This window comes from Chlorocebus sabaeus, chromosome 20 (assembly GCF_047675955.1).
Source record: "Chlorocebus sabaeus isolate Y175 chromosome 20, mChlSab1.0.hap1, whole genome shotgun sequence".
Lineage (NCBI taxonomy): Eukaryota > Metazoa > Chordata > Mammalia > Primates > Cercopithecidae > Chlorocebus > Chlorocebus sabaeus.
In genome coordinates this window covers 103,527,797-103,544,930 of record NC_132923.1, presented here as the reverse complement: position 1 = coordinate 103,544,930, position 17,134 = coordinate 103,527,797, and the positions used below count along the sequence as shown (strand labels likewise).

The 17,134-nt window shown below is 44.0% G+C and overlaps 1 protein-coding gene across 7 annotated transcripts in view; it reads right to left on the bottom strand.

The window, feature by feature from the left end:
* CSMD2 (CUB and Sushi multiple domains 2) overlaps positions 1–17,134 on the bottom strand; it is a 654,890-nt gene that overhangs the window by 37,060 nt on the left and 600,696 nt on the right. For all 7 annotated transcript variants that reach the window (XM_037996751.2, XM_007979489.3, XM_073007520.1 and 4 more), the window contains 3 exons: positions 10,097–10,270; positions 8,537–8,725; positions 493–666 (listed from right to left, as the gene is read on the bottom strand). In XM_037996751.2, the coding sequence (XP_037852679.2) occupies positions 493–666; positions 8,537–8,725; positions 10,097–10,270 (537 nt within the window). The remainder of the gene's footprint in view (positions 1–492; positions 667–8,536; positions 8,726–10,096; positions 10,271–17,134) is intronic.

The window sequence follows — 17,134 nt, the reverse complement described above, 5'->3', positions numbered from 1 at the left end:
CTGGGGACTGGTGTTTCAAGGCAGTAGGGAAGAAGACTGCATCCCACTAGGTAGCCAGGACATAGGACAAGTTGAGGGGCAGTGATAAGAAAGGGAAGGAAGCTGGGGCCTATGAGTCTGAAACAGAGAAGTAAAGAGCACAGGAGTGGGCTTGGACCTGAGTTGATCAGAAAGACTTGAACTGTCCCCAGGAACTCATAAAACCAAGTATCTGGACAGGATTCTGGCCACAGGTTGACCTAAAAAGTTATGCCCTTCCTAGTTTTGCAATCCCTGGGCATGGTCAGAGCTGACTGAGGGGATAAAGCTAGACTCAGCCCACCAGAGGATAAAGCTCCACTGGGACTTTGTCTCGCTGTGCTCTCTACTTGTGAGGGAAGATACAAGGGTTCCGAGGTCTGATTCCCTCACATCCATCAATCACTCTCACACCTTGGGGGCTCGTCCACCTCCATTCCACTGGAGCCCTTTCCTCAATGCCATGCACCATACCTGAGCAGTGAGGGAGGGAGCCAGTCCAGTGTCCATCCAGCCCACACATGCGGGTGCTATTTCCCACCAGAGTTCGCTTGCCAGTGCAGCTGTACCGCACCACTGCTCCCACAGTATAGCTGTCTCCGGACATCTGGGAGTGAGGTGGGGAGCCCGGATGGCCACAGGACACCACTGTGGGGGAAGAGCAAACATCTCAGTGACTCTCCACAGGGATGGATCACCATCACACAATCCATGCCAGGCTTCCTGAAGCAGGAGGCAGGGAAGAAGAGAAACCCAAGGGTATCTGTTGAAGCAAACTTCCTGCTGACATACCCACCTGGCATTGGCAGACAATGCCCATCCACTTCAGTGGACAGTTTCCATATCTATGAAATGAGGAATAATACCTGTTTAGCATGTAGCAGATACACAATAACATTAGATTTTTTTTCCCTTCTTGTCTCTTGTGCTTACTTCTCCCTATTTCCTCATACTCAAGATGTCTCTGGGCAGGAAGGTGGTACACATAGTATACACAAGACAAAAATGGGAGCTCTGTCACCCTTGGATTGTCTTCATTGGCCCCAGATTCCAGAAGAGGAGCCAATTATAGTCCTTTTCCAGCTACATCATACAATTGCCTCATCAGTTGTCCCCGACCTGTGCCCTACAGTATGCAAGTTCCCTTTACTAAAGTACTGAAGTATAACTGTGAAAACAAGTGACAAGATTAGAACACCAGAGTTGAGATGTCTAGGCGAGGGCAGGGCAATGCTTTCAACATCACTGGGGTTGGCTTTCCCATTGATTTTGTCACAAGTTGATCCTAAGATTCTCCCATTTACTCAACACACATTTATTGAGTGCCTGTCATGTGCTAGGCACTCCGCATGTTTGTGAGAACAAAGTGTGTGCTTATATTCTCATGGGGAAGAGAGATTACAAGTAAGAAAATGAGTAGGTAATTCCGGGGGTGCTATCAATAAAAGTAAAGCTGTGTCAGGAAAAGGGTGTTCTGGGATGAGATGAAGGTGCTGCTTTTGAACAGGGTCATCAGGGAAGATCAAGTGACTTTGAGAAGTGACTTGAATGATGTGAAGAAGCCAGCTATACAAAATCTCGGAGAAGAGTATTGTGGGAGATGAAATATCAGGTATAAAGGGCCAGAGGCCAGAGTGAGTTTGCTGTGTTTGAGAGAGCAAGGAAGCCAGGGATGCTGGACTGGAATGAGCCAGGACAGAATGGAAGAAGATAAGGGTGGAGAGGTCACTATGAGCCAGATCATGGCATGAAATTTGGATTTTATTATGAGCATCTTGGGAAGCCACTGGAGTTATATGATCTGATTTACATTTTAACAAGATTATACTGGCTACTGTGTAGAGAAAGGACCAGGTGGTACAAGAAAGAGGGAGCTATTGCAGTAGTTCAAGGAGAGATAATAATGACTTGGACTAAATCTTGGAGTCTGGTAGGAGATCCCTGTAGACATGGTACCCAGAAAGGACACAGGGCATAGCATGGAGGCAGACCACAACAGGTGACCAAGTGGTAAAACCTGGGTTTTGCCAGTGCTGACCCTGATGATGAATTTTGGTTGGTACTGGGATGGTAAGAATAGGTATTTCACTTCTCAGTGTGGTCTTGATATGGGTCAAACATTGTTCTAAATGCTTATGGTAGATTATCTGCAGACTGCTGCTACTAACAATTCCTCCCATCAAGGAGTAGAGCCTGTTTCCCCTTTCCCCTCCCCTTGAATCAGGCTGGCTTTGTGACTTGCTTTGAATAACAAAACATGGTGGAAGTGATGTTGCGCCAAGTTACATCCTAAGAGGCTTGGCAGCTTCTACCTTCATTGTTTGGAGTACTATGCCACCATGTAAGGAAGTCTGGCAGAGACTTCCAAATGACAAGAACTCAAATGAGGGGAGAGACCATGTGGAGAACAATCACAATGCCCCAGCTGACAGCCAGCACCATGATGTGAGTGAGGCCATCTCGGATCTTCTAGGCCCACCTGAGCCACAACAGCCAATAACATGTGGAGCAGAGATGAGCTGTCTCCACTATATCCTGCCAGAATTGCCAATCATAAGCAAGAAAATGGCTGTTGCATTAAGTCACTACGATTTGTTACATAGTAAACACATAAAAAGATGCTTAACACTATTTGTCATTAGAGAATTGCAAATGTAAACTACAATGAGATAGCACTTCACATCCACTAGGATGGTTATAATAAAAATGATGAACAATAACAAGCATAGGAAAGAATATGGAGAAATTGTAATCCTCACACACTGCTGGTAGAAATGGAAAATGGTGCAACCACTTTAGAAAACAGTTAGGCAGTTCCTCAAAAAGTTAAACATAGAGTTCCTACATGACTTGGCAATTTCCCTCCGAGGTATATGCCCAAGAGAATTGACAACACGTGTTCACACAAAAACTTATACACAAATGTTCAAAGCAGCATAATTCATAATAGCTAAAAAATGGAAACATAATAGTCCCAAAGTGGAAATGTTCATAATAGTCCCAGCTCATCTATCAATTGTTGAATGGATACACAAGATATGGTATATTCATATCATGAAACAGTATTTGGCCAAAAGGAATAAAGTATTGATGTATGCTAAAACATGGGTGAACTTTGAAAATTTTACGTTAAGTGGAAGTAGCCAGACACAAAAGACACACATATAATTCCATTTATATGAAATGTCCAGAATAGGTAAATCCATAGAGACAGAAAAGTACGTTAGAGGTTGCCAGGAGCTGGGGTGGGGATGGGCAATAGGGAGTGACTTTTAAGGGCTGCTTGGGAATGATGAAAGTGTTCTAGAATTAGACAGTGATGATGCTTGTACAACCTTGTGAATACACTAAAATCACTGAATTGTACACATGAAAAGAATGAATTTATGGTGTGTGAATTATATTTCACTAAGGAAAAGAAAGAAAAAATGCAAATGGATTAAATCTTCCACCTGAAAGAAAAGATTGTCAGATAGGATTTAAAAATCACAATTATCTGCTTTTTACATGGAGAGCAGTTAAAAAATAAAATGATTAAAAAATCACGCCAATACTAAAAGAAGGAAGCCGGTTATAAGTTACAGGTACACCTAGTTTTTTTTTTTTTTTTTGAGATGGAGTCTCGCTCTGTCTCCCAGGCTGGAGTGCAATGGCGCGGTCTCCGCTCACTGCAAGCTCCGTTGCCTCCTCGGTTCACACCATTCTCCTGCCTCAGCCACCCGAGAAGCTGGGACTACAGGCGCCCGCCACCACGCCTGGCTAATTTTTTGTATTTTTAGTAGAGATGGGGTTTCACTGTGTTCGCCAGGATGGTCTCGATCTCCTGACCCCGTGATCCACCTGCCTCGGCCTCCCAAAGTGCTGGGATTACAGGTGTGAGCCACCGCGCCCGGCCAGGTACACCTAGTTTTACTGTGCCTTGCTTTAGTGTGCTTTACAGATGTTGTGTTTTTTACAAACGAAAGGTTTTTGGTAAGCCTGTGTTGAGCAAGCCTAACAGCACCATTTTTCCAATAATACATGCTCACTTCGTGTCTCTGCGTCACCTTTTGGTAATTCTCACCATATTTCAAAGGTTTTCATTATTGTTACATCTGTTATGGTGATCTGTGATCAGTGATCTTTGATGTCACTATTGCAATTGTTTTGGGGCGCCATGAACTATGCACACATAAAAAGGAGAACTTCATCGATAAATATTGTGTGTGTTCTGACTGCTGCACTGACTGGCCATTCCTTGTCTATCTCCCTCTCCTTGAGTGCCCCTATTCCCTGAGACCCATCAATATCAGAATTAGGCCAATTAATAGCCCTAGATGTCCTATAAGTGTTCAAATGAAATGAAGAGTTGCGTCTCTCACTTTAAATCAAAAGCTAGGAATGATTAAAAGCTTAGTAAGGAAGGCATGTCGAAAGCCGAGACAGCCCTAAAGCTAAGCCTCTTGAGCCAAACCATTAGCCAAATTGTGAATGCAAAGGAAAAGTTCCTGAAGGAAATTAGAAGGGCTGCTCCTGTGAATACATGAATAAGAAAATGAAACAGCCTTATTGCTGATATGGAGAAAGTTTGAGTAAGTCTTTATTGTAGGGGGCTGTCCTGTGCATTGTAGGATGTTTAGCGTTGTCCTTGGCTTCCACCTACCATAGAAGGTAGGTAGATCTGGACAGCAGATCAAATCAGCCACAACATTCCCTTAAGCCAAAGCCTAATCCAGAGCAAGGCCCTAACCCTCTTCAATTTTATGAAGGCTGAGAGAGTTGAGGAAGCTGCAGAAGAAAAGTGCAAAGCAAGCAGAGGTTGGCTTATGAGGTTTAAGGAAAGAGGCCATTTCTATAACATAAAAGTGCAAGGTGAAGCAGCAAGTGCTGATGTGGAAGCTTTGGCAAGTTACACAGAAGATCTAGCTAAGCTAATTGATGAAGGTGGTTACACTAAACAACAGATTTTAAAGGTAGAAAAAACAGCCTTTTTTTTTTTTTTTTTTTTTTTTTAGACAGAGTCTTGCTCTGTCACCAGGCTGGAGTGCAGTGGCACCATCTCGGCTCACTGCAACCTCCTCTGCCTCCTGGGTTCAAGCAATTCCCCTGCCTCAGCCTCCCAAGTAGCTGGGACTACAGGTGTACACCACCACGCCTGGCTAATTTTTTTGTATTTTAGTAGAGACAGGGTTTCACCATGTTGGCCAGGGTGGTCTGAATCTCCTGATCTCATGATCTACCCGCCTCAGCCTCCCAAAGTGCTGGGATTACAAGCATGAGCCACTGACAGCCTTCTGTTTGAAGAATATGCCATCTAGGACTTTCATAGCTAGAGAGAAGTCAATGCCTGGCTTCAAAGTTTCAAAAGGCTGGATGACTCTCTTGTTAGGGATGACTGCGACTGGTGATTTTAAATGGAAGCCAATGCTTATTTACCATTCTGAAAATCCTAGGGCCCTTAAGAATTATTCTAAATCTACTCTGTTTGTGCTCTATAAATGGAACAACAAAGCCTGGATGACAGCACATCTGTTTATAGCATGGTTTACTGAACATTTTAAGCCCTCTGTTGAGACCTACTGCTCAGAAAAAAGAGATTCCTTTCAAAATGATACTGTTCATTGACAATGCACCTGGTCACCCAAGAGCTCTGATGGAGAGCTCCTGTACATCAGAACTGGAGATGTACAGGAATTGAATGTTGTTTTCATGCCTGCTAACACAACATCCATTCTGCAGCCCATGGATAAAGAAATAATTCTGACTTTCAAGTCTTATTATGTAAGAAACACATTTCATAAGGCTATAACTTCCATGGATAGTATATTCCTCTGATGGATCTAGACCAAGTATATTGAAAACTTTCTGGAAAGGATTAACCATTCTAGATGCCATTAAGAAGATTTGTGATTCATGGGAGGAGGTCCAAATATCAATATTAACAGGAGTTTGGAAAAAGCTGATTCCAACCCTCACACATGACTTGCAGGGGTTCAAGACTTCAGTGGAGGAGGTCACTGCAGATGTGGTAAAAGTAGCATGAGAACTAGAATTAGAAGTGGAGCCTGAAGGTGTGACTGAATTACTGAAATCTCATGATCAAACTCAAACAGATGAGAAGCTGCTTCTTGCGGATGAGCAAAGAAAGTGGTTTCCTAAGAAGAATCAGAAAACTATTTTTGGTGAAAATGCCGTGAACATTGTTGAAACAACAACAAAGGATTTAGAACTTCACATGAAGTTAGTTGATAAAGCGGCAGCAGGATTTGAGAAGACTGACTGCAATTTTGAAAGGCGTTATACTGTGTAGATAAAATGCTATCAAACAGCAGCATATGCTACAGAGAAACCTTTCATGAAAGGAAGAGTCAGTCCATGTGGCAGACCTCACTGTTGTCTTATTTCAAGAAATTGCCACAGCCACACCAGTCTTCACCATCCCGATCAGTCTGCAGTCATCAACATTGAGGCAAAGTCCTCCACCAACAAAGAGTATGACTTGCTGAGGGCTCAGATGATTGTTAGTACTTTTTAGCAATAAAGTATTTTTCATTAAGGTATGCATATATTTTTGACATGATGCTATTGCACACTTAGACTATACTGGAAAACTAAAAAATTTGTGTGACTCATTTTATTGCGATATTTGCTTTATTGCAGTGGTCTGGGACTGAACCTGCAATATCTCCAATGTATGCCTGTATATTAATATATATACCTATTAGTTATATCAACAGCAACATTAAAAGGAGTTTGGAGTAAGCTGATTCCAACTCTCATGCATGACTTTGATGGGTTCAAGACTTCAATGGAGGAGCTCACTCCTCCCCTGAAGCAGCATCAAGAGAACTAGAATTGAAGCAGCATCAAGAGAACTAGAATTAGAGCAGCAAGAGCAACAGAGTTAGAAGAGGAGCCTGAATATGTGACTGAATTAACTTCAGAAAAAACAAGCATTGGGACAAAAAGTTAATATGGATATGGTCACTTTATTATGAAAAAAGCTGCATTTTACCAGAAGAAAAAACAATTTGAGCCCACTAGGCGCTCTTAATCTCAGCTGGCACCACTGTACATGGATGGTGTCCATTTCTGACCCCAAACAATTTGCTGGTCATAAATGGGATTGGATGGCCAGGCCAGAGTTCTCAAGCAAGGAAACTACAAGCAGTGAGCAGCTATACCAGGCTCCTGTTAGACCTATAGGCATGAGGGCATAAAAAATGCAGTCGCCCAGACTGGAGGGCCTACAAAATGTATATAATCTGCCAAAGGTAGGTGGACTGCTGAATGGCCTTAATTGCATATCCATTACTCCCTCTTGAGTGCATCTTCACCTCTCTGCTTCTTGGAAGATGGGGGAGAGAGAAATCTGTGTGGATTCACCTTTAGGAACCAGAGGGGAGAGCAGGAAACCAAGGGGTTGTCTTCTCACAAGGACGTGTAAGGCCAGGGACCAGATGTCAGGTGATATGGTTTGGCTGTGTCCCCACCCAAAGCACATCTTGAATTGTAGTTCCCATAATCTCCTCGTGTTGTGGGAGAGACCCGGTGGGAGGTAATTGAATCATGGGGGCAGTTACTTTCATGCTGTTCTCATTATAGTGAGTGAGTTCTCACAAGATCTGATGGTTTTATAAGGGGCTTTTCCCCAACTTTGCCCATTCTTTTCTCTCCTACCACCATGTGAAAAAGGACATGTTTGCTTCTCCTTCCACCATGATTGTAAGTTTCCTGGGGCCTCCCCAGCCTGTGGAACTGTGAGTCAATTAAACCTCTTTCCCTTATAAATTACCTAGTCTTGGGCAGTTCTTTATAGCAGCAGGAGAACAGACTAATACATCAGGATTCTGAGCACCTCCCTAACCCCTTTTAAAAAACATGTCCTCATATCTTTTCCTAACAATAATTAATGTGGTCATTGTTTATTGAGTAGCTACTACGTACCAGACACTATCCTGGCATTTTTCATAGATTTTTTTCTTTAATCCTCTAATAACCCTATGGAATAGGTACTGGCATCATTTTTATAGATGAAGAAACAGGTTCTGAGAGGTTAGTGAACTTTTCCCCAAACCATACTACTTGTTCAGTAGCAAAGCCAAAATTCCAGTCCAAGTTGGTCTGCCTCCAGAGTCTGGGGCCTTTCTGCTTTAGTCCTTTAAAGGGAAGTGGGGTTCATGTGCTGTCTTTCTGTAAGGGCAAGGAAGGGGTAAAGCTGGGAGATGGTGTCCCACTAGGCAGCCAGTTCTGAGAAAAGGGAACTCTGTAAGCTGAAGAGGGTGGTAACTCTAGAGAGGAAAGGGACCAGGCCTCTAGCTAGGAAAGTGAGAATACAAAAATTGGTATGGCAAGTCACCCAACAGGGGCTCAAGAAGGAATCTGAAATCCCAGGAGTAGCCAGAGTGACTGTCACCGTAAGGCAACACATACATGTGCACGCACACACACACACACACACGCACATGCACAGAGGGGAGGACTGTTCTTTGACATGGGCCACCCCATCAGTCATTTTGAGCAGGTGACATATACTTACAGAGACACTGGGGGCGGGGACGGTCCCATGTGCCATCTCCCTGGCAGCTGAGCACTGGGGTGCCCAGGACGTAGAAGCCGTGGTTGCACTGGTAAGACACAGTGGTGCTGAAGCTGAACCTGTGTGGGCCGCTGGCGTGGACCTGACGAACACTGTTTTCTTGGTGTCCAGGATCTGTACAGTTGATGACTGCAATTGAACAGAAGTCCAAACAGGCATGGATTCCCAGTATAGCAAAATATTTAGAGCAAAACTAGGCAATGAAGCAGACCCTTTCTGAAGGGTGAGCTGGTCCTGAGGCTGCTGGACTTCTCCCCTCAGCTTGGTTACCTGGTCAGAAGAGTCATCCTTCCATGTCCAGCTAGACATCACCCCCTTAGAGAACCCTTCCCACCTCTTCCCAGATTGATTACTCCCTTTCTGGTACTCCCTTGCACGAATCGCTATTGCTGACTTTACCAGCCTCTGCTGTGACTTGTTTGAACACATGAGTCCCTTGAGGGCATGAATGTCTAGTCTCCACGTGTCTGATCCTAGCACAATGTGCCTCCCACTGCAAAGCTTGTCAATTGTAAAACTGATGCATTTGAACTGACTTGAACAGGGTTGGGCTCTTTTGAAAATGGTTTTAATCACTTTTATGAGTATTTCAGGGACACATTAATATCCTGGGGGATATATTTGACTTTAAAATCTTAAAAGTGTTTCCAAAGCAGTTTAACTCAAAATCAGGATAAGATTTTAGAATAATGACAATATTATTCATAACCCATGACTATATTTTTCTTTCCAAACATCTTCAAATCCATTATCTTACCTGAGTCTCAAACTCATCATATGAGGTGGGCAGGAAGGTATTTTTAAAAAATCTTTGATAAGCCTTTAAGGATTTTTACTTTTGATGAACCTCTCTGAGGCTTCACTGCTGTCAAAAGCCTCTAAAAATGTTAGAAGCTATTTCCTAAATACTCCAAATGGAGCCAGGACACTCTCTATTCTGTCTGCTTTTTGAGTCTTTGGCTTCCTCTCTGTGTATTTTCCCCCAGCCCTCACCCCCTTTATCTCAACTCTTAGGCTCTCTGATTTAACCCTCTGCTTTTTCATCAAGAATGGGGATCTCTTAAGTGTGGTTCCAACGGAGCCACAGCAGCCATTTTGCAACCACAAGGAAAGACCAAGATATTGCTCCCGATCTCATGGAGCAGCATAGAAATAATAGTACGTCTAGATTTCCTGTTTATGTGAGAAAAATAAACCTCTGTTAAAAAATAATGTGGCTTTATATGATAATGATACATCATTTGTTCAATGAAATGTACAGAAGAAGACCTGAAAGATAAAACGAAGTTTTGCTTTCCTTGTATAACCCATGACGATGAAATTTTATGTGGCTCTATCTAAGGGTTGAGAAAGTCCTCATTTATGACCCTTGTCTACTCCATCTTCCCTATCTGGGTCAGCATGATGCCAGAATGAATTCACTGGCTTCTTTTTCTCAGCTACAGAACCACATATGGCAGAGATGGTGGGGAGTGGAGTGGGAGAGAAAGGGTGACTCACTTCTGCAGGTGGGCAGCATGTCACTCCATTGCCCGCTGGCCAGGCATTGGGACCGAGCAGCCCCTTCAGCCATATACCCAGGGTTGCAAACAAACTTGACCACATCATTGAGGTTAAACTGGTTGCCCTGAGTGAGGCCGTTGACAGGGTTGCCTGGGTGTCCACAGGTAATTGCTGCAACCAAAACAGAAGATAGGTAAGCCCTCCTACTATTCCACACCCCTCAAAATTTATCCACCTCTCACCTGGCATCTCTTACGCACATCAGTGAAGTTCAGCCCTAAGTCTAACTTCACTCTCTTTTGCTGTAAAACCTTTATAAACTGAAATTGTCAGGGGAACATTCTGTCCTCCTTGAAGATACGTCTGTAGCTTGGACAACCTGAGATCAATCATTCTATGACTTCCCATAGGGTGTTAGGCCTAGACTGTGGTTCTCTGTGGTCTGAGTGGTCAGTGCTATCTTATTTTCCTTGCCTCTGATGCCCTCGGCCCCCCAGATCCATTGTTAATTGCTGAGTATACTGATGGCTAACCATCAGCTGATTTAGGTCCATCCTCATTCCTGAGGCAACCTTGTAGAACCAGAGTGAATGCTAACCAAGCCTGGTGTAGAGTTCAGTCACCCTGTTAGACCAACGGCCCAGGTAAACTGGGGAAACAGAGCTGCTGTTTGGAGAGAACCCACTACCTCCCATTCCTTCCATGGGAAGGGAGTTCAGTCAGTGCACTTTGATCTGTGCAACTTGGGAAGAATGAGCTGGTATGTTTGACTCAGCATCCCTTCTTCTTCTAGGGACCTAGTTATCTGCAGGGAGCAATGTTCTCGGCTGCTCTCAGCTGTTGAGGAGGCAGGTTATCCCCAACATTGCAGGGCTGCACGCCCACTGCAGTGTTACCTCTGTGGGTGGATGAATCCATCTCATTCTGGGTTCATATAGCAGCCTCCATATGACTCTCGCATTAAGCTCCATTTTCCAACTTAGCCTTTATTAGTGAGCAAGGTAATATCTGGGCCTCCACCTACCACTCTGTTTTGTTTAACATTTTGCTCAGACATGAGCAGGGAAGAGAAGAGGGATGTGGTATTCGCAGGTCACCACGTTTATCCCCGTATCCCTCAGATTCCCCCTTCCTCCCAGTGGTACAGTTCACTCCACTCGGCTGCACTGGCCTCTTGGAGGTTTCATGAATATACAAAGCAAGTTCCTGCCCCAGGGCCTTTGCACTTGCTTTCTTCTCTGCCTAGGACATTGTTCCTGCAGATATCCCTTAACTCCTGCCCTCCTCTTCTCAGGTCTCTCCTCAAATTAACCATGTCAGTGAGGCCTTCCCTTAGTCCCCAGTGGGCCAGCATGGCCAGTACTTCCAGGTCCCTTGCTCTGCTCAACCTCTCTCCATAGCACTGTCACCAACCAACGCACCATAGCACTTCTGTATTCGTTTATCGCTTATCACCCTTCAGCTGAACGCAAACTCCTTGAGGTCAGGGACTTTGTTTTGCTTATTCCTACACCCTTGGTGTATGTACCAGTGCCTGACATTCAGCAGGAGCGTGATAAATATCTGCTGAGTGATTCAGCAAATGAGTAAGTGCATGGATTGATGGATGCCTGGGTTTCTGCTTTGATCCTTAGCCCTTAGATCCATTTTGTCCCTGCCTGGCACCCTGGTCTCATGGGGTTGAACTCCCGTCTGATGCTTTTGCTAGGCCTCTTGCTTTGTTCTGGGTTTTAATTTGTGGGAAGATGAGGAACCATAAGGGATATTCTCTTTGCCCAATACTTAAATCCATGAGGATCCCACCTAAGACCCAAATGGTGATAACTGGTGATGGGGGTGTAAGATGAGGAAGCACCCAGTCTTTGCTGTGGCCAGATCTGGTGTTTTCTGGGCTAGTTCTCTTTTGTAAATCTCAGTAGTAGCAACCCTGACTCCAGTGGAGGGAGCCAGGAAGAGCAGGGGACATGCTGTTAGTGGACCACAGGGGTTCAAAGCAGCCTCGCATGGTGAGTTGAGAATGAGCTATGAAGGCCAGCAGACCAGGATTTCCAGCTCAGCTCTGCCCCTTCCTGACTTTGGGTCTAAGGATAATTCACTTTGAGGCTTGGTTTCTATAGCGGCAAAGTAAGAATTTTGATATGCATTTCACAGGGGTGCTTTGAAAATAGATTCAATTCACATAATTATTTGTAATCAAATGTCTGCTGAGTGCCTTTTATGAGCTAGGTAGTCTCCTATGGAGTGGAATATACAAAGAAGAACATGAAATGTTCTCTGACCTTAGGAAGCTCATTTCACAGACTGGCAGGTGGGCAGGCAGGGAAGCGGCTGTTAAACCCAGTGGGCTGGTGCTGAGATACAGCCCAGTGTAGAGGAGTGTCTTTTACCCTCCTTTGGGGAGAGAGTGGGTCAAAGAGGGTCCCACAGGGAGTGGCATGAGGTCTGATCTGGGTCTCAAGGGTGAGTAGAGCTTTGCCAGGTCAAGAAGGTTGTGGGAGAGCAGAGATAAGCATTGCAGCATCTGTGAAACCCTGAAATTATATGCAAGGCACTGGGTGTTTGCAGCCAACTCGGGAGAGGGTCCATTACTTTCACCAGATTTGGAAAAGGTCGTGATGCCCCTTCCCTGAAGGTAGAAATAACTCACATAAAGAGAGAGAAGAGCACTGAGGATTAAACCCTTTGGGAATACCACTTTTTGAAGGGCAGATGTTAAAGAAAAAACCTATAGGAAACCGAGGAGTGATCAAAAAAGTAGTAAAGCAAAAAGCTCTACAGGAGGCAGCAGTGTCATAGAGCCAAGAGCCTCAAGAATTGTCAGATATCCCTGATAGATCAAATAAGATAAAGATGAAAAAGTGTCCATCGGATTCATCAATAGGACCATTGGTGACTTGCAAGTGTCCTCTGCCTGGTTCAGGCTCTTACCCACTGCTTCCCACATATTCCCAAGCCATAGGCCCTGGACCAAGATAAGCAGGAGAAGAAGCTGCTGCCACCAGGTGTCATCTCTGGTGCCCCTGTATAAGTTCTTCATGTTCTCTTTAGGTCTCAGGCTTTCTGGCTGCTTGAAAGTTTTGGCTGGCACTTCTCAGATTCTTGCTCTGCAGCTCTTGGGTAGCAGAGGCTCTGAGCATTCTAGAACATGGCATAGGACCAGAGGTCCTGTTGACTGGGATGGAATTTCTTTCTGGATAGAACAGAGAAGTGGTCTTTGCTGCTAATGAGAGGGGAGAGGTGGAGGCAATCAGTGTAGGCAACTCTCTCAAGCAGCATGGCCATGTGATGGTTAATTTCATGTGTCAGCTCGGTTAGGCTGTGATACCTAGACATATGGCCAAATGTTAGTTCACATTATTCTAGATGTTTCTGTGAAGGTATGTTTTAGAGGAGATAACATTTCAATTAGGAGGCTTTGAGTGAAATAGATTATGAGGACCTCCATAATGTGGGTGGGCCTCATCCAAGCAGTTGAAGGACTCAAGAGAAAAGGCAGCCTGCCATCCCCGGAAGAAGAGGGAATTCGGTTAGCAGCCTGCCTTCAGACTTGAACTGTGATTCTTTCCTGGGTCTCCAGCCTGCCAGCCTATGCTGGTGATTTTGGATTTTCCAGCCTCCACAACTGTGTGAGTTAGTTCCTTAAAATAAATCGCACTCTCTCTCTAGACACACCTCCTATTGGTTTTGTTTCTCTGGAGGACCCTGAACTAATACAGGCTGCCATGGGCAGAAGAATAAGGCATCATTAGGAGGAAAGTAGAGGTCTTGATGAGGCTCGAGCACTTAATAGGCTTTTGAGCACATTTCGGGACAATTCAACTTAGTTTCTTAAGGGCAGAGATGATGTATGACACATTCAATTCATATTAATCCTTAACACCTAACACAGGGTCTGGCATGTAGTAGATGCTAAGAAAATCTTTATTGAATATGATCTTAGAAGCTGAGGGAAACAGAAAGGGAAGGTCCATGGTAACACAGAAGAGGATTAAGAATAGATTAAGCTTGGCTGGGCGCAGTGGCTCACGCCTGTAATCCCAGCACTTTGGGAGGCTGAGGCAGACAGATCATGAGGTCAGGAGATCGAGACTATCCTGGCTAACACGGTGAAACCCCGTCTCTACTAAAAATACAAAAAATTAGCCGGGCGTGGTAGTGGGCACCTGTAGTTCCAGCTACTCAGGAGGCTGAGACAGGAAAATGGCGTGAACCCAGGATGCGGTGGTTGCAGTGAGCCGAGATCACACCACTGCACTCCAGCCTGGGGCGACAGAGCAAGACTCCATCTCAAAAAAAAAAAAAAAAAAAAAAAGGAATAGACTAAGTTCTCTAAGGAGGGCAGGAGGGAAGCAGATCCAGAGACTGGTGGAAGGATTAACTGTGGGCTGGGAGAGAGATTCTTCTACTGAGGTGGGAGAGAAGGGGCAAGGATGGATGTACACACACAGTAGATGTGTGGGTGGGGAAGCTGAATGTAGGAGAATCTATTTTCTGATGGCTTCTATCATCTCTGCAGAATAGAAAGTGATATTAGATGATTAGCTAACAATTGTTGGGGCTTGCAGTCACTGTCTCACTTAATCCTCACAACCCTATGAGGTAGGCACCACCATTATACCCACAGAAAACAGAATTTCAGAGGACTCAAGAGATTTGTTCAAGGGTCACAGTTTCTAAATGACTCATCTGAGTTTTGAACCCAGCTTCTCTGGTTCCAGGCTATCTTAACTATTTAACTTAGTTATTTGCTGAGAATGTAGGTAGCGGGGATGGAATATAAGTCTTCAGAAAGGAGGCAGAATTGTGAAACAGCTGTGTGGAAAAGGACAAGGGAGCTGACTGAGGAAATGAAGAGAACAGCTGGAAAGTTTTGAGGTCTGGTTGACATTGGAAACCTTGACTTTATAGGTACTGGCAGCTAACACAGTGCCTAGCGCAGAATAAACACTTACAAATATTTGTTCTTTTATTCTTGCTTTCCTCCGCCAGATAATTCCCAAACCTCTGTGCTCCAAGAGAGAATGGGGCTTAGTGCAAGAGATCCTGGATTTTGTGACGTGATGGTGGCAGCATTACTACCACCACTATCATCATCATCATCATCACACAACAGCAGCAGCAGCAGCAACTGCTGCTTAACATCTGGATCAGGCACTGGTCTAACCATCTTATGTGTACTAATTTATTTAATGCTCCCAGTAGTCTTTGAGGTGCCTGCTTTGTACAGGTGACAAGACTGAGACCTAGTGAGGTACACCGACCCACCTAGCGTTACATAGCCACAGGAGAGCCGGTGGTAGAGATGAGATGTAAACCCAGGCAATCTGGGTCCACACCTGAGTGCCTAACTACTTCACTCACTGCCTTTGAATATGGTCCAATCTAACATTCAATGTCTTTAGGCCAGGCAGACATTCTCCATCCAGACCCCAACAGTCTATTATTTATTACCTAAATCTCTCTGTATACATTGTGCACCAATTTGCTGAGGGCATCTGCATGTTCTTCTTCTGGGTGAAACTAAATATGTTTTATTTAGACACATCTGAAAGAGTGACTGAATATAGATGAATTATAGATGAATCTTTATTTTTTATTTTATTTATTTATTTATTTTTGAGATGGAGTCTTGCTCTGTCGCCCAGGCTGGAGTGCAGTGGCGCTATCTCGGCTCACTGCAAGCTCCGCCTCCTGGGTTCATGCCATTCTGCTGCCTCAGCCTCCCAAGTAGCTGGGACTACAGGTGTCTACCACCACACCCAGCTAATTTTTCTGTATTTTTTTTTTTTTTTAATAGAGACGGGGTTTCACCGTGTTAGCCAGGATGGTCTCAATCTCTTACCTTATGATCTGCCCACCTTGGTCTCCCAAAGTACTGGGATTACAGGTGTAAGCCACCGCGCCCGGCCTATTTTTTATTATTTTTGAGATGGGGTCTCATTATGTTGCCCAGGCTTGTTTCAAATTCCCGGGCTCAATTGATCCTCCAACCTCAGCCTCCTGAATAGCTGGGACCACAAGCACAAGCTACCATATCCGGCTTGGGTCTTGCTTTCTGTAAACCTTAAGAAGTTATTAAGACTAATTTCATGCACTGTTTTTTGAGAAGTTCTCATTATTTTATGGCCCTATCCCATATATAAAAAGCCAAAACAAGAAAAATTAAAATTAAAAACCTGCCTTACAAAAATTAAGAAGGAAAACTTGCGCTTTACATAAGGGCTCACTTTAGGGAAATTCAAAAAGTGAAGAATTTTCCAAATTACTTCCAGGGAGCTGAGCATAACAATGGTTGCCTAAATAAAAAAAATGCAGATTAACCAGAAGAACAAATAATAGAAAACCCAGGCCTGCAGCCTAACTAGAAGCCAGAGAGTGCTACAAACTTTAAATTATGTGTAAGTAGAGAAATACACACTAAGCCCAGGCAGAGTTACTTCTCATGGTTCTGCTGCAAGCTTTTGTGGAGAGCAAGACTGGATGAGAAAGAGAAGAGAGGAGCAGGTGAAGGGCTTAACGCTGATCTAAAATCACCTCCAGAAGGAGAAAATCCATCTCATGTATGAATATATAGAAAACAAATCTTTGTATGTCAATGTATAACCACAGAAAAGGGACATAAAAGTGTGTGTGATTCTCCCCCATTGCTTCTGGAAGAAAAGAAAGTGACATCCTCTGAGTGATAAAGGGAATAAGAAGCAATGATGGGAAAACCTGGGGTTCTGCAAGACAAAAGAAAAACACTCAAACAAAAATGAAGGACACACAACCTCTTCCTTACCACACACAAAGCCTTATATTAAAACAAACAAACAAACAAAAGGCAAATATCCAAGAGAATCAAAACGAGATAAAGAAGTAAAAATGATCAGAGAGAAAGACTTTGTAACACTGACAGAAGAGGGTACTACTAAACCACATTAAAGCCATAAAATGAATAGAAAACATCAACCTAAATGTATAGGAAGCTACTTTAAGAAACAAATAGGAAAGAATTCAAGCATTTCATCTGATGAAAACCTCCTCACCAAAAAC